Here is a 27045-nt window from a genome sequence, read left to right as displayed (position 1 = left end):
TGTCAGATGTCCCCATAATGGGAAGTAATTATATGTTAGGTTACACCTCCAATACAAAACAAATACACCAGAAAGCTGTAATACACTAAACAAGAAGAAAGGTATAGCCAAGAGAAGTCAGGGGGCTGGAGGGAGGGTAACCAGGACTGCAACAGTGAATACACTCTAACATCAACATTTATGGCAAGTGTACACCACTGTACTATGTTCTTCGTGTTTCACTGTTGCAGTCATTACATTTGGGTGGATTCCCAAAGATAAGGAAGGGAGGAGGAAATTAGAGAGCATCAGGACCAGCTATTAAGCCCTGCAAGACTGCAGTGGCAAAACCAGCTCTGGATTTAGAAAAAATAGGCACGTGGTAATGCTTAGTGAAGGTATGTACAGAGCTCCAGGTTCATAGGTAGGTACTAGGCTATCTGCCCAACGTCCTACGCAAGCCTAGCCAACAATGTTCCCTGGCTTACGCCACCCAAGAAAGTTATTTTCCTGTGCCACTTTCAAGCAGAGACACAGAAGTGATCCCCGGGGTGTATTTCCTATTTCCCATCCACTCATCAAGATTTTTCTTGAAGAGTGCTAATGAAGAACTTTGCTTGACATAGATGGGTAGCCTGTTCCAGAGTATGGGAAGTCTCTGGGACAGAAATATATCCCTCCAGCATGTTGTTTATTGTGGTGACAAGATTTAGGTCCCTAGAGCATGTAGCTCAGAGGGATTGGGATTTCTTAAGGTGTAGCATGTCCAACAGCTCTGGGTTTTACATAGCTTTATACGTCAGGCAGAAATCACCTCAGAGTAGGCGATATGCTACAGAGTAAAGCTGGAGTTTTTTGAGGTGGTCAGTGTAGGGCATTTGTTTGAGGCCAGTAATCCTCTTTGTGAGGTATGTCTGTGGCCTTTCCAGCTGCTGCAGATGTCTTGTGAGGTACATTCCAAAAGGGGTGTTATACTCTATAATGGGTCTAATGAGTGTCGAGTAGAGGGGAACAATAACCTCTTTTTTCCTGGATGAGAAACCTTTCATGATGAAGTGTGACACGTAGAAGGACTTCCTTACTGTGGCGATGTGACTATCAAAGGAGAGGCTACTGTCCACCTGGGTCCCAAGTCTCATCACACATTCGGTGTTAAGTAGATTGCTGCCTATGTGGTAGTTCATGGGTACAGAGTTTTTACCAAAGGGGATGACACTGCACTTTTTGGCACTGAGCTTAAGGCCATGGCTCTGACACCAGGCATCTGTCTCAGCGAGGCCCTTCTGTAGGATGTCCACATCATTTGGGGACTTGACTATGGCTCCTAGTTTGCAGTCATCTGCGAACTTTGTTACTCAGAGGCCTTCTGCATTAGCCTGTACTTCAGAGAAGTAGATACCAAACAGGAGAGGTCCCAGGACGGAACCCTGTGATACTCCACTTGCCACTGCTAGGAGGTCAGATTTGGAGTCTGCAACTTTTACAGTGTGGGTTCTGTCAGTGAGCCAGTTGGCAACCCATCTTGTGACGTAGGGATTTATACCTAGTTTAGTGAGTTTAGCAATAATTCCAGAATGGGGGATGGTGTCAAAGCCTTGGCGAGGTCAAGATAGGCTGTGTGTACCACCTTACCCTCATCTATGGCTTTGGTGACTGCCTCAAAAAAGTCTATCAGGTTCAGGAGGCATGATCTGCCTTTCACAAACCCGAACTGGGTGGGATCCAGAGTTTGGAGGTTACCAAGATCTTTGTTTATGAGTTCCATGATGATACGTTCCATGGCCTTGCAGACCAGGCTCGTCAGGATAATAGGTCGATAGTTCCTGAGATCAGTGGTGGCTCCCCCTTTGTGGAGTGGGATAACTGTTGCTGTGCGCCATTCAGTGGACACAAAGCTGATGCAAGGCCATTATTGAACATGGTGCTTATGTGGGGAGCCAGTTCATTATGAAGTTTGTGTAAAATGCAGCCTGGGATGTTGCCCAGTCCCATGGATGCTGTGTTTTTGGCTTTAGAGAGTGTAGCTTTTACCTGCATAGTTGTGATTACAGGGACTTCGCATTCTTTCTGTATAGATATGGGCCCTTTAGGAGGTGGGGGGGCTAAAGTTAGCACTGACCCTATCTGCCAGGATGTTGGCAAGATCAGTTGGTTCTGTAATTTACGTGCCTTTGTGCTGTAACTCAGAGCAAGTCTGGGTGTTGCCATCGAGATTCTTGACATAGCTATAGAATGCTTTATGGTTGTCCTTAGAATTAGTGGCAATTTTGTTTTCATAGCTAGCTTTGGAGGATCTTATAAGGGATCTCAGCTTCTTACTGAGGTTGACCAGGGAGCTCCTCCACTCATGGGATTTTACTCTCTTTTGCAATAGTTTCTTCCTTCTGCTGCACAGTTTGTTTATGACAGGGGACCACCAGATTGGCTTTCTTTTTTTGGAGGATAGCATCTTGGTTCTGTTTGGGATAGCACGATCCATGCGCTCATATAAGTGCTTATAGAGTGCATTTGTGTAGGATTCAGCAGTTGTAACTGTATTGTCCATCTGCATGGGTGTCATGAAGTTCACCACTTCTGCCTTAAGAAACATGAAGTTGGCTTTGGAGAAATTTTCTACCATGGTTTCCTTAATAGGGGGTGGGGCGGGATGTGGGTATCAAGGGTGGTTAGCTTATGGTCGGATCGGACCAACGAGGAGTTGACTTCAGGTGTGGAACAGCGGTCACTCATGTTGGTAATGACTAGGTCTAGGATATTGTTACCCCTAGTGGGGGTGTGGATAAGTTGATCCAGGGTACTGGAGTTTATGAATTCTAGAAAGCACTGAGCTAAGGAGTTGGTACACGAGTAGTTTTCCCAGTTAATGGTGGGGTAGTTGAAGTCGCCCATTATTAGGTATTTGGTTGAATCCTAATATTTTCCAGTACATCAAGAAAAGAGGAGTGGCAATCCTGGGGCATGGTGGGGGATCTGTAGGAAGCTACAATTTGGATTGCAGTTTTGCCCAGAGTTAGTTGCACTTGGATAACCTCAGATGCATTATGCTGAGCAACTAGCCTGGAGGTGAGGATATCCTTAATGAATATGGACACACCTCTGCCTTTGGTATTTCGGTCCAGGTTACATGGCTGAAAAGTGTGGTATGAGTTATAGCCTAGTAGTGCAGGAGTGCTTTCTGGAGCCTTGAACCAGGTCTCAGTCACTGCACAGATATCAATGTTCTCCATTTTAAGGAGTGCCTCGAGTGAGTGCATTTTGAGATTTAGACTTCTAGCATTGAGTAGCATTACCCTCAGTTTTTGCTTGCCTTGTAGCAGCTTCTAGGATGTCCCTGGTAGGGGACACCTCTGAGAAAGGCTGTAGAGGTAGATGCAGCCCTGGTGGAATGCGATCTTATCCCCTTTGGGGTAGGTTTGCCATGGTGCTTATAGAAGAAATGAATGCAATGGCCTATCCACTTAAGAATGATTTGCTTTAAAAAGGCCTTCCCCTCTGCCCCTGCAACAAAGCCAACTAGCAGCTGTTCAGATTTTCTGAGAGGCTTAGCCCTGTCCAAATACAATCTAAGTTGCCTGTGCACGTCCAAAGAGTGCAGTATTCATGCTCCTTTGTTCTGTGGATTAGGGAAAAAGGTAGGCAAATGAATGGACTGATTAAGGGCCACACTAGACACCACCTTGGACATAAAGGAAGGATTGGTCCTGAAGGAGCATGGAAGATGATGAAGGGCTCCACTGCCATGCTGAAGTGATGGCTAGAAGGAAGGCTGCTTTCCAAGAAAGGAATTTCAACTCTGCAGTTGCAACTGGCTCAAAAGGAGGTAGAGTGAGCTTTTCCAATACAAAGTTAAGGTCCCAGCCTGGAGTAGGGGCTCTCCTGCGTGGTCTTAAATTTTTGGCCCCTCTGATGAATTGCTTTAGCAGGGGGTGAGACAAGACGGATGGTTCAGTATTAATGTGCTGAAATGGCACAGTCATGAATTTTAATTGACGAGAAGGAAAGGCCCTTGTGGAGCATCTCTGTTAAGTACTGAAGAATATGCGGTAAGCTGGGCACCATTGTGCCCATCCCCTGAGTCTGGCTCCAGGAACAGTATCTTTTCCACTTTTCAGCATAGGATTTTTTAGTACTAGGCCTCCTTGCCTCCAGATTGACATCTAGCACCTGCTTACTGAGGGATGCTATTGGAGAGCAAGGAATTAGCCAGGCTGCAAGGTTCAAGGTTTGAAGCCAAGAGTGCAGAATCTGGCCCTCCTGCTGGGACAGCAGGGAAGGGGTCTGTGGCAGGTGCCATGGTTCCAGCAGTGACATACTGTGCAAGAGGGGGTACCAGTGCTGGCATGGCCAGTCTGGTGCAAGCAGTATTGTCCTCGATTTGTCCTTTTTGATCTTTAGCAGAACTTTGGAGAGAAGAGGCAGAGGGGGAAGGCATAAACTGAGAGGCTTTCCCAGGTGAAGAAGGACAGGGCTTCCGCTTTCCAAGCTTGACTGTGGGAAGTCCTTGTGCAGAATTTGTCCAACTGGTAGTTTTGGGGGGAGGCAAACAGCTCTCTCTCTGGATTCCCCCATTTGTTTCTCAAAAGGTTGAATATCTTTGGGTCCAGTTTCCACTCGTGTGGGTCCATGAGATTTCTGCTTAGGTAGTCTGCCAATGAATTTAGCTTGCCTGGCAGGAATTGAGCTTGTAGGTGCACTTGAATTTAGCTTGCCTGGCAGGAATTGAGCTTGTAGGTGCACTTGGTAGCACAAGGATGTGTTCCACAGAGCCATGGCTAGTCTACAGAGAGGGTACGAGTGGGTTCCCCCTGCTTGTTTATGTACCACATAACAGTGGTGTTGTCTGTCTTTACCAATAACTGTCATGGAAGAATGTGGTCCTTGAAGGCTGTCAGGAAATTCTGTACAGCTAACATTTCTTTTTGATTGATATGCAAGTGCATCTGACTGTGGCTCCATTTGCCCTGAATGCACTGCCCTGCCAAGTAAGCCCCCCATGCATAGTCTGATGCGTTTGTTGTTAGTGTTTGAGCAGCAGGAGGTAGACTGAATGGGAGCCCCTTGTTGTGGTAGCAGCCCTATGCCCACCAAAGAACTCTGTCTTTATGCAAGGAATGATAGGAATCACTGATTCCGGGTCCTGAGAATGTTGACACCATAGGCTTTTTAGATACCATTGTAGTGTCCACATATGCTGTCTTGCATATGGAATTATTTAGTAGAATGCAGTAGGCCATGAACCCCAGGGCTTGCAGAATTTTCCTTGCAGATAGCTGGGTCTTTAAGGCCAGTAGTTTGAAGTAGGCTGTCAAATAAACTTGTTTCTCTGGCATGAGGTAAGCCATCTGGGAAGTTGTGTTCAAGCTTGCTCCCAGGAATACAGTTTGTTGGCAGGGTACTAGATGAGATTTATTTTCATTTATGGTGTACCCCAGTGAGGTTAGAAGTTTCTTTACAAATGACAGATGTTTTAGTAGCATGTCCCGGCTTTCTGCCTGAATTAGACAAATCGTCCAGGTATGGGTAGATTTGAATATTTCTTTGCCTGCAAAATGCAATGACTGGAGCTACGCACTTTGTGAATACCCTGGGCACAGTACATAAGCCAAAGGGAAGTGCAGAGAACTGATAGTGCATGCAGCCTGCTCCGAAGCGTAGGTATTTCCTGCAAGATTCCCTTATTGGGATATGCAGGTAAGCTTCCTTTAAGTCTATGGTTGTCAACCAAGCATCTTTGCCTAACATAGGAAGCAGCTGTTGAAGTGTTAGCATTTTGAATTTTGGGATTACCAGAAAGGTGTTTAGAACAGAGAGGTCCAGAATAGGATGCCAGGAGCTGTCTTTTCTGGGTACCAGGAAAAGTCTTGAGTAAAAACCTTGTCCCCTTTGTTCTGCTGGGACAGGTTGAATAGCCCTGATACTTAGAAGAGAGAGAACCTGCTGTTGAGCCTCTGCCCACTGATTTGGGGGTAGGTGTGTCCAACCGTTTGGGGTTGGTAAGGTGTGGAAGTGGAATCTGTATCCTTGGAAAACTATATTTAAAACCCATTTGTCCTGGATAATGAGTTCCCAGTTTTTTGCATGCTGGGAGATCTTTCCCCCTAAGGGAGCAGGCATTTGAGCAGGGCTTGGAAGGTTTAAGGTTAAGTCATTGTGACATTTTTCCATAGGGGGGTGTCTTACTACTTCCAGCTTTGGAAATGGGAGCCCCCCACTGCGTAGGCCTGTGAGTACCCGGAGACTGTAGCCTAGGTGGTCTGCTGTTCCTGGGTTTGGACTGAGAAGGCCTGGAAGAGACAGGAAAGGACCAATTCTTAGAAGGCCAATGCCTACTAAATCTGGGAGGCTGTACTTGCTGGAAATCTTTAACAGTTTGCATAGATTTAGCTTTTTCCTCCATCTTTTTAAGGACTTCTTCTGCTTTGTTACCAAACAGGCGGTCTTGGTTTAAGGGAGCATCCAGTAATTTAGCTTTAACATGATCTGGCAAATTTTGCTCCTTAAGCCAAGCATGCCTTCTAAGAACAGACCCAGTGACAGCAGCCCTGCAAGATGCTTCTAAAGAGAGTCAAAACCACATTGCAAATTATGTTTACCAACTTGTTCAACAGAACGCATTAAATCCTGTAAATCTTTATTTTCAGCACAGTCAGGAATCAACATCAATTTCTTTTTAAGTAGTCCCATAATATGCTGCTGATACTTTGACATATGAAACTGGCAGTTTAAGGCCCTAATGGCCAAAGTAGCAGAAGTGTATTACCCCATCTGTCCAAGGCCCTGGAATCTCTATCAGAGGGGGTAGGGTTTTTGGCAGTAGTAGCCTTAATGCCTTTAGGTCCTTGGGAAATGGTCTCTGGGTCCGCAGTAGGATTCTTGAAAAGGAACTTGAGAGAGAGTCCGGTACTGGTCAGGTTTCCTGGGAGCTGGATAAAGTGTCTGGGGCCAGGCTAGATTCCAAGAAGGCATCATCTGCAATGTCCAAGACAGGAGGGATAGCTAAAGGCCTGTGTTGAGGAAGGAGTAAGAATTCCCTAAGCCTCTTTTTGGAGTCAGAGTAATCCTGGCTTTCCCAGCGGAAATGCTCCCTAAGAATGTGCAAGGTTTCACCAAAAGTATCTTCCGGAGGGGAAGCAGAGGGAATGGAATCCTCTGCATCAGAATCCTCATAGGTAGATAAGGGCAAATCCTGGTAATCAGAAGAAACAGAAATTTCAGAATCCTGATCAGAAGAATCAGAAAGAAAATCAGTTCTAGGTCTCTTAGAGGGTGAAGGCTGGCTTCCCCTAATTAAAAGTAATAAGATCTTCAGCCATTCTTATCATTTGATTTTTAGGCATATGGGCCTGACCATGCGGTTTGGACGTCGGTTTTCTAGGCATGGGTCGAGTTTTAGGCCTTGAAGAAGAAGATGGCATTGGTTTGAAATGCAAGTCAGTAGGCCTGAATACACCCTCAGACGCCGGTGCCTGTACAGCAGCTCCGGACCCATCCAAGGTAGAGACATCCGCAGGTTCCATGGTCGAAGAAGCATCTCGCGGCATACCGGACTCCGAATGGGTCTCAGTAGAGGCCTGCGAATCTGAAGTAGCGGGTATCAGGGGCTGCAAAAGCACCTCACTGAGTACCGGCGAACTGGCGACTAACTTAACGGAAGCATCGTCAGCAGCTTTGGACCTATGCACTCTCTGTCTTTATCTTTATGTTTTTTAGGAATGTCAGTAGTCGGGATGGCTTACCAAAGCCATTTCTGGATAGTTAAACAGAGTACAAAGTAATTTGCAGCAAAAATAAACAGATGACGAACAGTTCGGGGGTTGAATAAGGCACAAAACAGACAGCGAGGGACGTTGTGGTCTGGGCCTAAAGCAAGGAATGCAGTACGAATTAAAATCTTTATGAGGTATTTGCTTTCCACAGGTAATACAATTGTTAGATTTTACGGACATCGGTTTAGAGCAAGAAAAAGGATTCCCAATGTGATACTTAGCTTTTTTGAAGACTTCGGTTCTGAAACTCGAAAACGAAAATTTCAGGAGTTGGTCGACCGGCACTTGCGAACTGCTTCTGCTTCGGGCACCGCACGGCAAGAAAGACTGATGTAATGGCGTCGGCTGCATGCTTTATTCCCCTGATGACCTCACATCATGGAAGAAGGGACAGCATCCGACGCAGGGATCCAAGACTTTGATATTCAGGCCAGCTGAGGGCTACCTGCAGGCAGATAACTCAAATGTAATGACTGCAACAGTGAAACACGAAGAACATCATATTTTTTGAGTGTAATGAGCTGGCAGACTTTAGGGATTCCCTGCAGACTGCTCTGCAGGAGATGCTGGGTGAACAGATTGGACTAACCGGGAAGATGATTTTTTTGAGTTATGCTACAGAATCGGAATTGCCTAGACATAGTAAAGCCTTGCCGAGTGCAATTATGGTGGGTACCAAAAAGCAATTACTAAAAATGGAAATCAAAGTCTAAACTAACTTTACTAGAAGTAGTGAATATACTAACAGAGACAAAGCAATTGGAATTGGGATCTTTAGAGAAGCAAAGCAGCAAACTACAGAGGGAAAAATGGGAACTGCAGGAACAATATATGCAGAGCAAGAATGAGGTTTAAGAGGCAGGATTTGAATGAGCCATATAATACTTAACTGACAATGACTGGATGGTTTATAAGTAATATATCTTCTTCTTTTGGCTTTTCCCTGTTAGGGGTCGCCACAGCAGATCATCTGTTCGTTCATGAGTGCCAAGTTGCCAGCCCGGAGCCCAACCTTCCACAGAAGGCACACACATGCACACACTCACACCTAGGGCCAATTTAGAGTGTCCAATCCACCTACAGCATGTCTTTGGGATGTGGGAGGAAACCAGAGGAAACACACGCGACCACAGGGGGGACATGCAGACTCCGCACAGAAAGCACCCCAGCAGAGGAGTGAACCGGAGAACCTCTTGCTGTGAGGTGGCAACGCTAACCGCTGCACCATCGCGGCCGCCCGTTTATAAGTGATGTACAATGTTTACAAATACAGTTGTTTCAATGGTGTCTGTGATGTAAACTATTTGTAACTAAAGTGGTATTATTTTGTTATGTTTTTCATTTACATAAATGTAAGATTGCCTTTGTCATATGTGAAAATCTAATAAAGATGTTTGGAGAAAAAAAGAAGAGGAATGAAGGCAACTTTAGTTTCATCTCTTTTCCTCAGCTTATTCAAAGCATTTGAAACAGTTTTTCATAAAAAATTCCTCATAGAATTCTCTTTCCTTGGCCTCAGTCATCACTCTCCTGGTTCCACAGCTACCTATCTAACAGACCACAGCTAGGCTTAAAAAGGCTACAGGATACCTAGTACTAAATGGATTAATATCAAAGCCCCCTACTTCAATAGCAACACTGACTATAAAGGCACTAATGCCATGGGCAAAGTCAGCCCCAGTACATGTAGGATGATAATCAGTGGGGAGATGTCATGAAAGAAGGGCAAAGAAGAAGCACCCCTATCTACACTGGCATCTGAAGGGTTAGAGAAAAGACATATCTCCATCTGTACCTGTAAAACAGGCCTCATCATCTTCTCATCACAGTTGACCACAACATAGAGGCAGCAAGTACAAACCCAAGGACTTTATTAATTCACACATAAGGAAAACAAAAAACAGTTTAGCAGTTTTACAATTTAACAGCACGCATGTAAAGGACTGAAGTTACTGAAATATGTTCATTTAACCTGGATTGTGTGCAGGCATTTAACCTAAACTGAAGAAAAAAATTAAACTGCACCAAAGCTCACACACCAAAAAGTTTAATAAAAAACAAACAATATGTGAACACTTTCGCAACTAACCAAGTCGCTTCATCAGACAAAATTAGAATGCTCAATAACATTTAAATAACATTTAAATAATTGGCAAACTATCAGGTAACATCAATTAATGTAGTCATTCGCTGTATTAAATTCAAACTGACTAAATAACTCTATAGAAGCCTATTATAAATAAAATAGAATGCATGAAGTTCATGTCTACTAAATGCCATACTACAACTGAGTGACGCTATAAAAAAAAATTTATATAAAGTTAAAAATGTTAGTAACCATATTATAGTAACATTTAAAAATTAAATAAAAACATATAAGTTGACATAAAAAGGCAGTAATGAAATCAAAAACATGGTGCATTTATAATTGCCATCTTAGTAATAGATATACAATTAATAGATGCAATACAATCATTCTTATATCTAAATCATCTGTTAAACGCTGAAAAACCTCCGGATTTAAATGGAGTTGTTTCCCTTAAAACCTTTTCTTAAAGCACGTCCTTTGAAACATTAATGTTATTAGATATTTATATATGTTATTTTCTGCATTGCAGCATAAACAGATGATTTAGATATAATATAAGAATGATTTTATTGCATCTATTAATTATATATCTATTACTAAAATGGCGATTATAAATGTACCATGTTTTTGATTTCATTACTGCCTATATTTAGCATAGCTTTTTATGTCAGCTTGTATGTTTTTATTTAATTTTAAAATGTTACTATAGTATATGTTTTTACGTATGGTTACTAATGTTTTTAACACACATATATATATATATATATATATATATATATATATATATATATATATATATTTTTTTTTTTTTGATAGCATAACTCAGTTGTAGTATGGCATTTAGCAGACATGAACTTCATGCATTCTATTTTATTTATAATAGGCTTCTATAGAGTTATCTGGTTAGTCAGTTTGAATTTAATACAGCGAATGACTACATTAATTGATGTTACCTAATAGGTTGCCAATTGTCATTTAAATGTTATTGAGCATTCTAATTTTGTCTGATGAAGCGACTTGGTTGGTTGTGAAAGTGCTCACATATTGTTGTTTTTTTATTAAACTTTTTGGTGGTTTGGGGCAGTTATTTTTTCTTCATGTTGCCTTACTCTGCACCTTGCTCTGTTCCCTCGAGCCGTTTTTTAGTTTTGTGATTTAACCTAAACTGCCATAATAATTTTTTACATTCCAATCTGATCTACCACACACCACCCCTGGCATTAGGAACAGCTATTTCCAAATGGCAAACAGAAACTTTTTAAATCCTTTACACATGATGCGATGTTTAAAAGGTGCATGGTTTACGTTCTCCTTTTCAGTGTCATGAAGGTGTTCATTAATTCTTTTACGCAACATCCTTTCAGTTTTGCCACATAATAACTTGAACAGGTGTTAAAGGGCCAGCTAGACCAAACCCTTACTAAAACAGTTAACCTTTTGTGGAAGTATGACCCTTCCATCTATGTTCTTCAAATGCAGTTTATGTTCTGTGTAAATAAATGGACATTGTTTGCAACACCAGCATTTTTGCATACCTTTCATCTGATCACACCCATTTCTCTATACGCATTTACTTTCTTTCCAATAAATTGACCACAAGATACAGACTATACTGGCTCCTTCCACACCTGCTAGGACACCACATCAACTAACTTATCCACAAGGGGAACCATCCAGGATGCAGATGGAGCAGCATCAAGGCATCAAAGAACACATACTCCTTCTGCGAAGGGGCATCAATGGACCAATCTCCCCTGTCTTAGAATCTCCCCTGTCTTAGCAATTCTAGGATTTCTCCAAAGGAGAAATTTTCCAGGGGAGATGTAGAACAGCCTTCACATTCACTGAGGTCAGTGTCTTCTGTGAGGAACTCCTGTGGCGAGTCCAAATGCCTCTTATTGCATTTGTACTTACTGTGTTCCTCCACAGAGATGGTGTCCGAGGAAGATTTGGAAACTGGGGAAAAGAGGAGAAGACCAAGACCCAGGCTTGCTCAAGGCAGACTGCTGCCAGCTGTCCCAAGGATAGAATGTGACGGGGAACTGAAGCTCCCAAAACAGCAAGGGGCTAACCCCTTTTTTCGAACAGGAAAGGATTTTCTCAAAGCTAATACCAAAGCTATTCTCATAGATCATCTTTCCAGGCCCAAGGACCCTGAGAGAAGCTCCTACTAATACACAGCCCAACTCGATTCCAAGACAGAGATGTGCCGAGCTGTCGAGGGTCAAGGCCCCAAGGAGTATATAAAGCTCCAAGAAATTGGAATCAACTAAATGCAACTCCACTAAGACTTGTAGTAACAAAGACCAACAGCTGGATTACTTCTCCCTGCCAAATTTATTAAAGTTCAACCTTTTGTTTTTCAAAAAAACATTTAAAGTTAATTGTCTCATTTAACCCAGGGGGCTTTGTCTGCTCTTAACTTCAACGGCCAAAGTGTTTCTTTTTGCTCAACCATACCCCTATAATTTCCCCTCCAAGATCCTTTGGCACTTGTTCAAAAATGGAGAATAAAAACTTTTTACTCTCCTTACAAACGAAACTGTGTTTAAATAAAGCATTATTCTGGTCCTTAACCTTTATAGAATATAAACATTCTTTAACTTTAATCCGTTTTTCCAAACTTCTAGTAGACATTCCTACATAAAAACATTCACAGAAGCAGCAAACACTAATATGTACAATACCTTCTTTTTTTACAGGTAATAACAGCAGAAACAGTTATGATTTTATCTAAAATGATTAAGATTTACAAAAGGACCCTCCAAAACATACCTACAAGCAGAACGAGCCCCACATCTATACATTCCTTTGGTCTTGTTGGAAAATGACCTTAATGAAGTAACCTTGTAAGAATAATTTTGTAAAAGTCTTTTTAAAATTACATCTGTTTTTAAAAATAAACCTGAGAATATCACCCAAAACTCTAACAAGGTCCAAATTACCCTGTAAGATGCCCCAGTTTCTCTTAATAATGGAGGCAATACTGCAGCTGTCTAGGGCCATATCTAAACAGCAAACTACACTATGATCTATTAATTCATCGTACCTTTCCTTCTTTTTGATGTTTAATCTATATTTTAGAATGGGTTTAAAGTCAGTAGCCCTTCTAATATGAATTTTATTAGTTATAATGTTAAACATCTCCTTTTTGTAGCCTCTTTGTTAAAATAAGGTGGAAATAAATATGATTTCCTTCTCAAAATGTACAGCCACTTGTCATCCTCAAAGCTCTAGCAACTGGCCTTTGGGAATGTTATTCTTGGTGAAGTCAGGGTGGTTACTGGAATAATGCAAGTAACTGTTAACAAATGTTTCTTTTCTAAAAACTTCGATGCCAAACCTTTGTTCTATAATGTTCCAAGTAAGTATTATGTCCAAAAAAATAACATCACCTTGATTCCCTAAAGTAAATTGCAAAAATTCAGATTTGGAATTGATCTTGTCTAGAAATTCAATGGCTTTGTCACTATTACCTTCAATTACAAAAAAAAAAAAAAATCAACAAACCTTACATTAAAAACTAATTTTGTACAAAGGCACAATGCAAGCCAGTATTATGACATTCCTACCACCAAAGAACAACATCGGCAAAAGACAGGACTACTGCTGACCCCACTGCTACCCCCTTAACTTGCTTGTAAACTTTTTTGTTAAAGAAAAAATAATTGTTGTTCAACATACTGTCCAAAAGACTACAACATATATATCAGTTTGAAAAAATGTTCTATTCTACCCAAATACTTCCTTACATACTCTAACCCCAAATCATGTGGAATACTTGTGAACAATGAACAACTGTCAACAGTAAAAATATAGTTCTTATTACTACTACTGAATATGTATTCAATGTTGACTCTCCTGAACTTATCTAAAAAAAATCCAGGAGTCCTTTGTATATAAATTCATTCTTTGAACTACTGGGTTCAACAAATGATCAAGAAACAAGGAAATAACTTCCGTTACATAATTAGGAGCAGAAACTATTGGCCAAAAGGGGTGGGTTGGTACAGTCTTTGTGAATTTTAGGTATTCCAAATAAAGAAACTATAACGGGATTATTCACCAACATAAATTCGTATACATCAAGGCTAATGGAACCTTCCATCAACAATTCATACAAACAGGATAAAATAATTTTATAGCTCTCACAGACTGTAACAAATCTACTAATAAGTATTTGGCAGAATTATTTAACATACTCTTTATAGCCTTAATATAATCTGATTGTTGCATGACTACCAAACCCCCACCCTTATTGGCCTTCATAAATTTAAGATCAGAAAAACTACATAGCGCTCTTAATGCTTGTTGTTGTAAAATAGATTTAAAAAGTTTTTTGTAACTTTATTTTCAAATAATTTCCTCAAATCCTTTTCACAGCAAATTTCAAAGACCTTAATAGTGTTGTTCAAATTTGTGGGTAAAAACACTAGGCTTAGTGAATTTCTTTTTAGACAACTTAAATTCATGAAATATATATTTTAAGTTAAATTTCCAGCAAAACAACTGCAATTCTAACAGTGTGTTGTCCAAATCCACCCTCCTTGTAGGCACAAAGTTCAGCCCTCATCTTAAAACATATAACTGATCATCTGAAAAACAAGTTTTAGATAGGTGACTTCACAACCGGACAATTTATAATCTTTCCCCTTGTTCTTATCAGCAGATTCTGAAGTGTTCTGCTCTCTTCTTTCTTCCGGTAATGTGGGTCCTTCAGTCGAGCCCTTAAAGGCATACCATCAACCAAAGTATGTGAGGGTGAATAAAGAGGCAGTTTGTCAAAATCCTGACTACCTCTTAAAGTTGTTGAAACATCATGCGAGCAGATACTTCATTCAGCACACAGTTTGTTCCAATTCTGGTTCTGGTTTCACTTCTGTTTTTTTACAAAGGCACATTGAGAAGATGAAATGTTCCCTTGGCTTGTTAAGGTGGAACCCTCAGCAAAAGTATCAGTCCATTTAAATTTACTGTTAATGGCAAAATGTGAATAAGTTGACAAGTTTTTATATGCGTCAACATCCCTAGAGTGTTTTTTAGCCTATTAACCAGCACTTTTTCAAATATCTCAACTTGTTGTAACATATTATTATAGTCCATTTTAAGGTCTGGCAATTTAGTTAACAAGTCTTGTAATGATTGATCGACCTTAAGAACTTCATTCTGACTTCACTAATTCTTTTCTTATTGCGGTTGCTCAAAAGTTGAACGAACTTCAGTCCAGACCGATTAAAAAATTTTTTGTAAGAGTATTGAAAAATTCATCTGTACTGGAAACTCCATTTGGACATTTAAAATGTTCCTTAGGAACAACTTCCATTTTAATACATTTCTCAAAATATTTGGTCTCTATAACTAGTGCCAGATATTTCTTAAGCAGCCTTTCCAAATTGGTGAGCGCTAGTTTAACTTTAGTCCTTATATCATTTTCATTGGAAACTGTTTTGTTTTTAGCAGTTACAGCAAACAGATCACAATTAGAACTGAAGACTGACAATGTCTTTAAAAATTATATTTTTACTCACAGCATCAATATTTTTTGTGATAGTCTTTTTCTATCACTGTTATATTCGCATCTTCGTCCAAACTAAAGGAACACAACTTAGTACCAGAAACGCTCTTGTAGAATTTTAAGAGACCTCTCAGGGCTGTTTGCATTTCACTGGTGTTACGAATAAGATTTAGAATTAAATCATTATGTATGTCAGAAGGAGTAGGACGTTACGGACAGTTCTAGTAATGGGTTTTCATTAGAGCAAGCCGTCACAGGGAAGAGAAATTAACCAAAAAAAAAAAAAAATACCATCCCCAACAATAGGCAGGAAAAAACACACCAAATAAACACAACTACACCAAGACTTGTAGTAACAAAAGAAACAGCTGGATTATTTGTCCCTGCCACATTTATTAACTTTCAACATTCATCAAGGACAATACTCCCAAAGGCCAGTTTGTTAGCACCTCAAAGATGACAACAAATGACTGTACATTTGAGAAGGAAATCAAATTTATTTCTATCTTATTTTTACAAAGAGGTTACAAAAGGGAGATGTTAAACATTATAGCTAATGAAATTCGTACCAGAGGGGCTGACTACATCCTAATACACAAGATTAAACATCAAAAAGGAAAGGAGGATATGATGAATTAATAGATCACATTACAGCTTCTTGTTTAGATAGGACACTAGACAGCTCCAGTATTGTCTCCGTTATTAAGAGAAACTGGGGCATCTTACAGGGTAATTTGGACCGTGTTAGGAGTTTTGGGTGATATTCCTAGGTTTATTTTTAAAATAGTTATAATTTAAAAAAACTTTTACAAAATGATTCTTATTAAGGTCATTTTCCAACAAGATCAAAGGAATGTATAGCTGAAGGGCTTGTTCTGCTTGTGGGTATGTTTTGGAGGACCCTTTTGTAAATCTGAATCATTTAGATAAAACCATAGCTATTTCTGGTGTTATCTGTAAAACCGAAGCTATTGTATATATATTAGTGTTTGCTCCTACTGTGAATGTTTTTATGTAAGAATGTCTACTAGAAGTTTGGAAAAACATATTAAAGAACATTTATATTCTATAAAAAATTAAAGACCAGAATAATGCTTTATTTAAACACAGTCTAGTGTGCAAGGAGAATAAAAAGTTTTATTCTCCATTCCTGAACAAGTGCCAAAGGATCTTAAAGGGGGAAATTACAAGGGCATGGTTGAGCAAAAAGAAACACTTTGGCAGTTGAAGTTATGAGCAGACAAACCTCCTGGGTTAAATGAGACAGTTAACCTTAAATGCGTTTTGAAAAACAAAAGGTTGAAAGTTAACAAATTTGGCAGGGACAAACAATCTAGGTGTTGGTCTTTGTTACTACAATTCTTAGTGGAGTTGTGTTTATTTGGTTTGTTTTTTCCTGCCTATTCGTTTGGGATAGTATGTTTTTTAATTAGAATCAACCTCAACAATGACCTCTCAACTCCAGAATCCACTCAAATCCAAGACTGGAGTCGTACAGGTCAAAGAAACAGTCAGAGTCAAAGACAACCAAGTAGTCAATTCCGACAGGAAGACCACATGGTATATACCTGGATAAAATGCAACCTGACCCAAGGTTTGGATCAGAGAAACAGATACCAAAAATGAGGGTAGGATCCAGTCTTGCAGCTCCCAAAGTAGGGGGGGATCCCTAGCTGAACCTGGGTCTTCAGAAAGTTCCTCATTATTCTATGCACATCTGCTTCACTGAGGCTGCTTGAAGTCCACACTACGAATAAAAGGAAGAAAGTGGAGGAAAAAGGCATGGAGCCACAAAGTTGTTGTCATAAGGAGGGAAATAGTAAAACCTGTCACAACAGGAGAGACAAATAACAAAAATAAAGATACAAGGATTAAAAATTCCAACTGATCTTCTACCAGAATATCTGAAACCCAACGGTAAGCCTTGGTGACCACATCCATCTCCTAGTGCAGCAAATAAGATATGAGGGATTGTCAGGATGCCAATGTACTGTGGGAATGGGTGCAGCCTGAGCCTTGGGGTTGAGAGCGTCACAAAATTGCCAGCATTGGATCTGTTCAAATCTCATATACCCAAATGCTGAGAAGGATGGTAAGATAATATTGGATATGTAATTTAGCTGCAACTGCTGTATTCACACACAATTTCCAGACAAGGCTAATAATACTTTTCAGTGCTACAACCCCCTTCTTGTTCTTATAATTAACTGCCACCAGCTACATCAGTCTGGTACACGCAGGACATACCTACTGTGCCAATATCATGACAGTTTAGATAAACGCTCTCCATCTCCCCTATGAAAGGTGAACACAAAATGTTGAAATTCATCTCTTCAGTGCAATTACCCTCAAATACATTCACCAGCTACAATTTTTCAAACAGAATAATAAGAAATTAGGCAATACAGTCTGAACATTAAATACACAGATGTGTGACTGCATAGGAAAATGGAAAAAATTAAAACCTGCGTTTTTTTAAATGCAAAAATTATCAGCTAGCTAGGTGTGAACCTTGTTCAGAGCAAGGGTAAATATAATCTATCAGTGACTTTTAAGGTCAGTTAAAGTCATAAACAAGTAAAACTTCACAAACCAAGAAAAAGAAAAAAACGGAGGCTACAAATCACGCCAGCCAAAGGATTCAAGATACTTTACTATACTTAGTTAGCGCTTTCATGCAAAACGTTGCTTGCACTTCTTCAGACAAAGCAGAAGTAAAACACATTGCATTTTATATTTACAAGTGCTTAAACCAAGCCCAAAATCAATTAAATAATTAACTTGTGCTTAGTTAAACCAACCATTTAACAGCAATAAATAGCTAGCTTAAAGCCACACACATACATAAATATATATATATATATATATATATATATATATACACGTGTATATCAAATACTATTTTAACTAAACCAACTACCAAGGTTTGCTTTTAAAATATAGCATAATTTCATTATATATAAATGTACTAAAAAACCAATAAGCATTTTTATATATACATATATACACAATATTAAAAATAACAACATAGAATACTTAATCAATTGGATATTTCCCAAGTTCAAATATGCATACGTGAAAAACTATATGCATATAAAAACCAACTATCTCTCCAGAGCTTTGATGTTGAGCAAACCTTTGATGAAACACATATCATTAATACCTGGATAAGAATAGTTTCAGTTGCCAAAGAAGTTCACGTTCTTGCAACCTTAAATACCATGGACCCCCCCCCCTAGGGTCCTTATCCACTTTTTCCACAATATTAAAAAGAAAACTATGGGAATTGTTGTCAATAATGTGCTTAGCCAAGGCATTAGATGGATTTTGCCTGGATATAGCATATAAATGCTCATAAATTCTATTTTTTAATAGTCTTTCTGTTTTACCAAAATAGTAAACTGAACATTCCATACACTTAGCAAGATACACCACCCCCTGGCTCTCACAATTAAATTTACCGTTGATGTAATATTTGGTACCTCTAATTGTAAAATTGGAACCTGTTTGTATAAACTTACAATATTTGCATCTCCCACACTTAAACATGCCTTTGTTTACTCTATAGGATTTAAGAGAAAACTCGACTAGGTTTTTAGTAGAAGGGCCCTTTTTATATACTACACTTAATTCTGGGCCTAATAACGAATGTAACTTCCTATCTTGCATGATGAATTCCCAGTTACTTTGTAAGACACCTCTAACTTGTGTAGCATAAGAGTTATATTGTGTTACAAAACTAATGTTATAATTAGTTTCATTTTTATTGTTAGAATTCCAATCCATACTTTCAAGGTCAATATTATCTGACGTGATGTCCTGAATTACATTATCATAAACAATGGGTATACCCCTATATAAAGGCCCAAAGACACCAGCTTTCCTCTTATTGTTAACCTCCATGGAGACTGCGTTCAATAACTTATCAGGATACCCTCTGTTATTAAACATTTCCCAAAGTTTCCAACATTCCTCCTCAAATGCCTCATCAGTGGAACACATTCGAGAGGCTTTGATAATAGGGGTGGAAGCTTGTAAAATGTAGGAAGGAGTTACTATATGTTGGTTTTCTGTATATCTGAGTGGAAAAGACGTTTCTTATTAAGTCTTTACTAATATTGATGTCCAAAAAATTAATAGATGTATCCCCAATTTCATAGGTAAATTCCAAGAAAGGAACAAAAGAATTCATTTCACTAATCAACTCAATGACTTCATCCCTTGCACAATCAGCTATCATTATATACCACACTATGATTTTCTTAAATAAGTCATGGGGAAAAAGGAATGTCTGTTCCCAAAAGGCCATTACTGTGTTCGCAAAACTACCACCAACTGGGGAACCCATTGCTACTCCCGTTAACTGCAAATATATGTCTTTTCCAAATATAAAGTAATTGTTCGCCAAAATAATTTCCAGAATGGCAATAATTACATCAACATCCTTCGCTGGACACTTTTTTTGTAACAAAAAGTCACGTGCCCATTCCAAGGTCAGTTAAAGTGCACATACTTAAATGTAACATCCCCAAACACAAGTTCATTTATTCTGGAAGCAGGCTGTTACTTCTATGATTTTTTTCAGTGAGTAAAAAGCACAGATGTCCACACAGCACTTCCAGAGTCTAGCAACAACTGGCTCCAACTTGCTTTTTTATTATAAAAAACTAAGAAAAAAATGACTGGCTCTAACTTCAAACTGCCAACTAAAGAGGAAAATAGTTGTTTGGTAGATTCTCTATGAAAACAGTCACTCCAACTGAACTTTGGGCTGTTTCTGGGATTAGTCAACACTGATGATACGATATCTGCACACTCTTTTTTGACAAATCCCACCTCCCGCATCAAGTCAGGAGGTTCCCGTCTCTTTCCTTCTCAATCAAAATTCAAATTCCAAACATATGTTCTGGAATATTTCCAGCTACACAAACTGATTCTTTAAGTGACAAGCATTAGCTAATATTAACTACAAAGCCCTTTTAAATTGGGTGTGTCTGCTTTTTCAAAGGCAAGCTTGAATACCATTTCTGCACAGTTTCTTTAATTTGCTGAAAATTTACAGAAATAAAACATCTACATGCTCTGCGCAGTTTTTCACACAGTTTGATACATTTTTGCAGAAAAATTAAAAAAAAAAACTGCAAGCTTTTGCACAGCTTTTCACAAATCTCACCCCTGCTGCACTGCACTTGGATAAAGCGTAGATGTTCAGTTTCTCATAAGGGGAATAAATACAAGAGCTTAAAGCAAGATATAATATAAACAGCAAGAATTATAAACAACAGCTCTTACCTTGGAACTTTAAATCATCAGCAGATGCCATTTTTTATTGGAAGTTGAAGGATCTACAGCATTTCTTTTCTGGAGAAAGAAAATATTTTAGTATTAAAATATTTCACTTCACTATTGCTACCCGTTTCTGCGTAAACACTTTGTGAAAAACATGTACTTCCAGAGAAGTCCATGCCACGTGTCACAGATCTATGCAGTCGGTCATGCAGGTTAAAATGTGTCCCACAATAAATGGACATGCAAACTGAAAAATACAGCCAAGAAACATTATTTTTTGGTAAGAACACAAACAAATAGAATGATAGCACTCAGATTCTCCTAGTGACACAGTGGGTATCCCATCAAATGAATGATAGGTCCATAAACCCCCTCTAACCATTACAGAAGTACTTTGTGAACTCCAGCACAAACAAGCAACCAAGCTGGTCTATACAGAAGCAGATATTCTTCAACACAAGGCTGGGCTTGGTATATAATTATTTTACTGTGCACATAGTGACAACAAATCCTTCTGCATTTTGCTTGACTGGACATAAAAACAGTAAGTAGTTAACATTTTACGTAAACAACATTATCAGACTTGCTTAGTTCTTACTTGAAATAGGCCCAGAACCTCTCCACAGAAGGTGGCATTATACTTATTTATTTGTCATTTGTTAACTGGGTTAGTCCAACTAAGCCAGTGGCCCGTTTTCAGTGGAGACCCAAGAAGAAAAGCTCCAGTCATTACAAAGTTACAAAAAAGAAAAACACCTGACAATGAAGTTTTGTGCAAACATTACAATAATGTGCTTTACATGAGAATATTAGGAAGGCCTGAGAATGAAGTTTACATACACATTACAATAATATGCATAACATGCAGTACAAGTTAGAATTTTTTTTAATCAACAAAGAGAGAAAGAGATGCAAATGAGATAGGACACTTGCAATAGGTGGGTGCTAAAAGTGTGAGAGGTGGTAAGGTGGGATATAAGTGGGATCATTGCTGTGACAGGTGTTGGCATTTAGGACAAAAGTTTGGATTTAAAGAGATTTAGGTTAGAAATGATTTAGATGTTAAGGGGAGTTTGAGTACTATTTGAAAAACCTTACCTTTGCTGAGTAAGCCAACACAGACAGGCAAGGTGCATTTTACTGCCTTTAACTCAGCCCTAAGGAAACCAGGTACCACCTTGACTCACCACCTTTCATAGAAAAATGAGAAAGCTATATATCCTCTTGACTCCTCCAATGCTGAAAAACACTCAAGTGTTTAGAGCTGTCAGCAACAGTAATGGAAAACAACATATTAGAGTTGATGGCAGCTCATGCGGATGGAAATGATCTCAACGGACTTACCAAAAAAGAGTAGGGGGAATTCCGCAGTGTCCTAGCCAAACTTCCCCTATTTACTATGAGTCTCTAAGCAAATCTCCCCTGAAAACAGGCAATGCTTAGTGGGACTAACCCAGTCCACAAAAGTAAATACATCATGAGAGATAGTCCTACTACTGGTTTCACATTTGAAGGTTTCAAAACTACACACACAAAAAGTTAAACCTCCAATCCAAGCAGTATTATCCCCGCTGGAATGCCTGCACCTTTAAGTTATTTCAAATCTAGACAAGAAAATATTTTCATCTGATATTACTACAGAAGAGTCAGTGTAGTAATAATCAAGATATTTACAAGCTTAATCTGTAAAGTACCATGAATCCAGTCATTTTTTTTCAAAGGTAATATCCCCTTCCATAAACTAACAGAGGCCCCTTGATGCAATAGCTGCAAGAATAAGGCTGCTCTGTGCCCTACACAAAACCTGCATTGGCAGGCAGTCAATTAGCTATTCTCATCAGTCAAAACCACGTCTCTGCATTTCATACTTGCAAAAATACACAAGTCGAACCTGGCCTTGCACGCCTGCAGTCAAACTGTTAGCACATTTCAATGAGTCTTCCTGCTTATTCTCTGCTAATAATTATTTTTAAAAACTGCTATCAAAACTTTTAAAATGGACTGCTCACAACTTCCCCAGAGAAGTCTTCTCATAGGCACTCGTGTGATAGATAAATTGCACTTAAAAGATATTCACTACGGATACCACAGTCAGTGGCTCAACAGGTAGCACATCACTTGCTTTTGATGCTGGAAAACCAAAAGATTCTGAGTTCTAATCCACGCAGCTGGTGTAGGGATAATTTATTTTCAGTTATGACACTAGTCAGATTGTTTTGTTGAACCAGGAATCAGAATTTTTATATGGATCTCTGTTTTTTGATAAACAGTAGTACAAGGAAAAATTAAATGTGTAGGTGTTAGAGTTGACTTGAAATGTGTGTGCACTTAAGTGAGATCACCGTCTATAAGTGTGTGTAATTTATGTCCAACTACTAAACAGGTGGACTTAAAAGCTTGCTGTGTGAGAAATTTGTGTGCATATCCATATGACAGATTGGACATAAAATGGGTCTGTCTCTTTGGGAGCAAATTTAACAGTGAATGAGTTCAAATTCAGTGTTTTCCTGGAAGATCAGCATGCAATAGGGTTGCAACTCTGGAATTTGCCATTCCTGGATGCCTGACGGCCATTATCCTCAATTCTTCATGACGACCAGTCAGGGTGTCATACCGAGCCCCACAGGTTGTTTATGCTCATTAAAACAGAGGGTACTGAAATACTGAATGAACAGGACACTGGATACGTTTGACAGTTTGACCTAGTGCTATTGATACAAGAACAGTCAAATATTATAAACACAAAATGGCAATTGTGCACGAGTACAAGAAAACATATTTAAATTTTACATTATACAGGTTACAGGCTTATAACAGTTTTTGACTAGTCAACACAAATGGCTAATTATCAACCCAAATTGAGTTAAATAACATCAATCACCAGTAAATGATTCAAACTCAATGTCCAATGTTCATGCAAATAAATAATCAGCAATCACGGTTGTTTAAATTTGTACTTTTGCTGAGAAGAGGCAGTTTTCAGGAGCGGACAATTACTGTGAATAAACTCACAGAAATCACTGCATGACATGCTGAAATTTATCTTCCCCATTAACTTTGTTTTCACCAAGTCTGCGTTTAGTCTGTTTGTGCTGTCGGACCAAATGTTCATTCATTATGCTCAAAATTCTCTCGCTGAAAGCATTTGAGACTGGGATTGACAGAAAGTATGAAATGATATAAAGCAGTTGAATGTCATTTGAAGACTATTCACTAAAAAACTTTACCCACCTATCACTGACCTGTGTTGTTGACTGTACAATATCAATTCTAACTTTTCAAAGAATGCAAAATTCTTCATACAACTTATCAGTATCAACAGTTATGCCTTTAATATAATACGTACTGTCAACATATCTTGCCAATGGATGTCACTGTCTACTGTGAGAGCAGTACAATGATTAAAAATGGATTCATCAGTTATACCATTTCTGCAATATCAAAAAAATGAGTTGCATCCTGTTCAAATTTCTGTTTCATTTCTGCTATCGCACATCAGAATGTAGTAGTCGATAGGCAGAAGAACCACAGAATTTGTCATTTTGACGTACTTGTAGCTTGCACTTCACACTTTCCATAATGGCGTGCAATTCAGCAGCTGCAGTTGCATTCAACTCCAAGCATCGGAGTGCATCATCAAAAACATTCATAACATTGTGAATCAAATAGAGCGAACAATGAAGTAGAATATTACTGTCGCAAGAAAACCCATCCCCCAGCAATCCTGCAACTTCATCTTGACCTTGAGATGTAAAAAAGCAAGACTTTAGTGGTGGCCAACAACTTGTCAAAGCAGGCTTAACCAACATATGGGTACATGGTGTAGCAGTTCTCAGTATTCCATTTGCAAAAAGTCGAGGAATTCCTTAAGTTTATCAGATTTTTTTGGCGGACATTGAGAATGAAGTGTAAATTTTGATAAATGATTCAGCATCAAAACTGAATGCCTTTAATCCAAACTTCACACAGTTGAGGATATGACATTTGCAGTTTGCTTGTATCAAATTTTTGTTCATAACATATATAACTTCTGAAATATTGACATGTCTTCTGAGGTTTATGGATACACCGTCTGCATTGTATGAGGTGACTGAAGCTAAACACAGGCTATTAGCTACGATGGTATCTTTAATTCTATCAGCAATTGTTGTACTGGTTTCATCATCATCTTGATAAAAATCCAGGAGTCCATTCTTCACACCTTCAGTTCGAGAAGTAGTGAACCGTTAATGGAAATAACTTCTTATTGCCTTTGTTCAAAGCATCTGATCCAATTCCAAAATAACAAGCAGATTTAACAGCATTGAGGCAAAATTCCTGTGCTTTTGGACCCAGTATGTTTTTAATGTAACTTGTTGCTTTTGTGAAATTTTAGAAGGTATAGTTGAATCCGGGAACAGTTTTGCCAGAAGATTGTTGCCACAGTCCTGACTACTGTAGCTATGGGGATGCAGAACACCATGATACATAGTGGTTAGTTCTGCTGCAGTAACACTGTCTTCTTCTAGTGTATTTTTCGAACAAAAAAACGCAGAAATTGCATGAGACTGCTTTTGTGTCATTACCTCATTCTTGTGCTTGGATGACTCAACATGTGCTGCAATGGCCTTCTTCCCCTTGTATTTGACAGCAGAGGTCTGTCAACAGAATGTGCAGTTTGCCGTGTGATCATCAATTTTCGATAACCATGAAATATCCTCAGTGATCCAATCTTGCTTGAAAATACACAGCCTTCTCATCTTTCTCTTAGGAGTGTCCATTTTATGTAAATCAGAATTATCCAAAACCAATGATTCATTTGGATTTGTTATTATTACCAAAGTGTTCACTAAATTTCGACTACACCATAATTAAAGGGTACTACTAGCGTCTAGTGACAAGTAGACAAAAACATTTTTACCACCAAACATTATAAATAGACATTATTTACCAACTATTGCCAGCTGCAGCACCAAAGTCCCAAAGAATGTAAAACAATGTGGTCTCTACCTACCAATTTCAAAAACCACTAAAACTACTGAATTGCATTTCATGCCAACATATTTAAGGTGTTTAAATTCAAATTAATATCTACTGCTGTCCAAATCGCCCGACTTGCATTAACTTGCAAGACTGTACTGATCAGGAGTACAGAATTATGGAATACGATTTTGTTGGTATGTTAGGAATGAATGCGCAATAATATTAATTATGGCAATATAGGACCAAATTCCTGGACAAATTTCATCCTAACCTGAACACTGTCAATTCCTGGACAGTTGAGGCGAATCCTGGACAGTTGGCAACCCTAGCATGCAATGGAGTTAAGGAACTTTACCCCCTTCCTGTGCTGTAAAATCTCTAGTGAAGTGGGGGAGCAGATTCAGGGTAGTTTACTCGCGTATCTCTGCAGAAAAACTTATTTTGTCCATCCACCCTCCCATGTAAGCTGCAGTTTTTTCCAACAATATTTTGGTTTTGATTGAAATCAATGTATAAAAGTAACTCCCTCTCTCTCCCCCCTCCATACATATATATTTATTTTATTTTACACTTGCTTACTGGGAAAGTCCGACTGGACAGGCCCCATTTTCAGTGGAGGCCTGGGGAGAAATGCTCCAGACGCATGTCTTTTGGAATGTGGGAGGAAACTGGAGCTCTCACAGAAAACCCACATGAATGCAGGAAGGACATGCAGAGTCCACACAGAAGGTACCCCAGTCGAAAATAGAAAAGGAGAACCTCTTGCTATGAGGCGACAATGCTAACCACTGCATCACTGCGCCGCCCAGATGCAGTCGTACACACAAAAATAAAACATTCAAAACTCTCATTCTCGGATTCTCCTTTTTAGATATTATTTTCACTTTTCATAACAAAATTAACAAACACATTCTACATCCACATTCCTTCACTACATCTTTTAACCATTCCCGGTTACATATTTATGGTGGCAGAGTGAGTAGCACTCTATGTAGAGTATGCACGTCACTAATGTCTTCATTAAGTGTTTTCACCAGCTACTGCAATTTCCTCCCACATCCCAAAGAAATATGGTAGGTGGCTTGGCAACTCTAAATTGTCCACAGCAGTGTGTGTATATAAAACACATAAGACAAGACTGTCAATCTACTTGCATTCCCTGCTTCCCTAGAAAACTCTGTGGATGCTGCTGGCTCTTCAAGGGATCACTACAGGATCTGACTACAATCCTGGACAGACTACAAATATCGATTTCATCACTTCTCAGATTCTTTCATTTCTATGCCAAACTTTGTCACACAGCATTTTCCCACGCCTCTCGACACATTGCCCATACACACTAAATTATTCAATACACTTTCTACATTTTTATATAAACTTTCAAATACTACACATTAACACTTTAGCTGCTCTAAACAACTCCATTACAGCCTTTTCCACTATTC

At 39.1% G+C, this 27045-nt stretch overlaps 1 protein-coding gene across 1 annotated transcript in view; it reads right to left on the bottom strand.

The window, feature by feature from the left end:
* YIPF2 (Yip1 domain family member 2) overlaps nt 1–27045 on the bottom strand; it is a 297545-nt gene that overhangs the window by 236033 nt on the left and 34467 nt on the right. Inside the window, exon 2 of the mRNA XM_044082337.1 lies at nt 20642–20710. Within this exon, the coding sequence (XP_043938272.1) occupies nt 20642–20672 (31 nt within the window). The 5' untranslated portion in view covers nt 20673–20710. The remainder of the gene's footprint in view (nt 1–20641; nt 20711–27045) is intronic.

Source organism: Protopterus annectens, chromosome 9.part0, assembly GCF_019279795.1.
Source record: "Protopterus annectens isolate FY-2018-M chromosome 9.part0, PAN1.0, whole genome shotgun sequence".
Taxonomy (NCBI): Eukaryota; Metazoa; Chordata; order Ceratodontiformes; family Protopteridae; genus Protopterus; species Protopterus annectens.
This window is presented reverse-complemented; position numbering and strand designations above follow the sequence as displayed.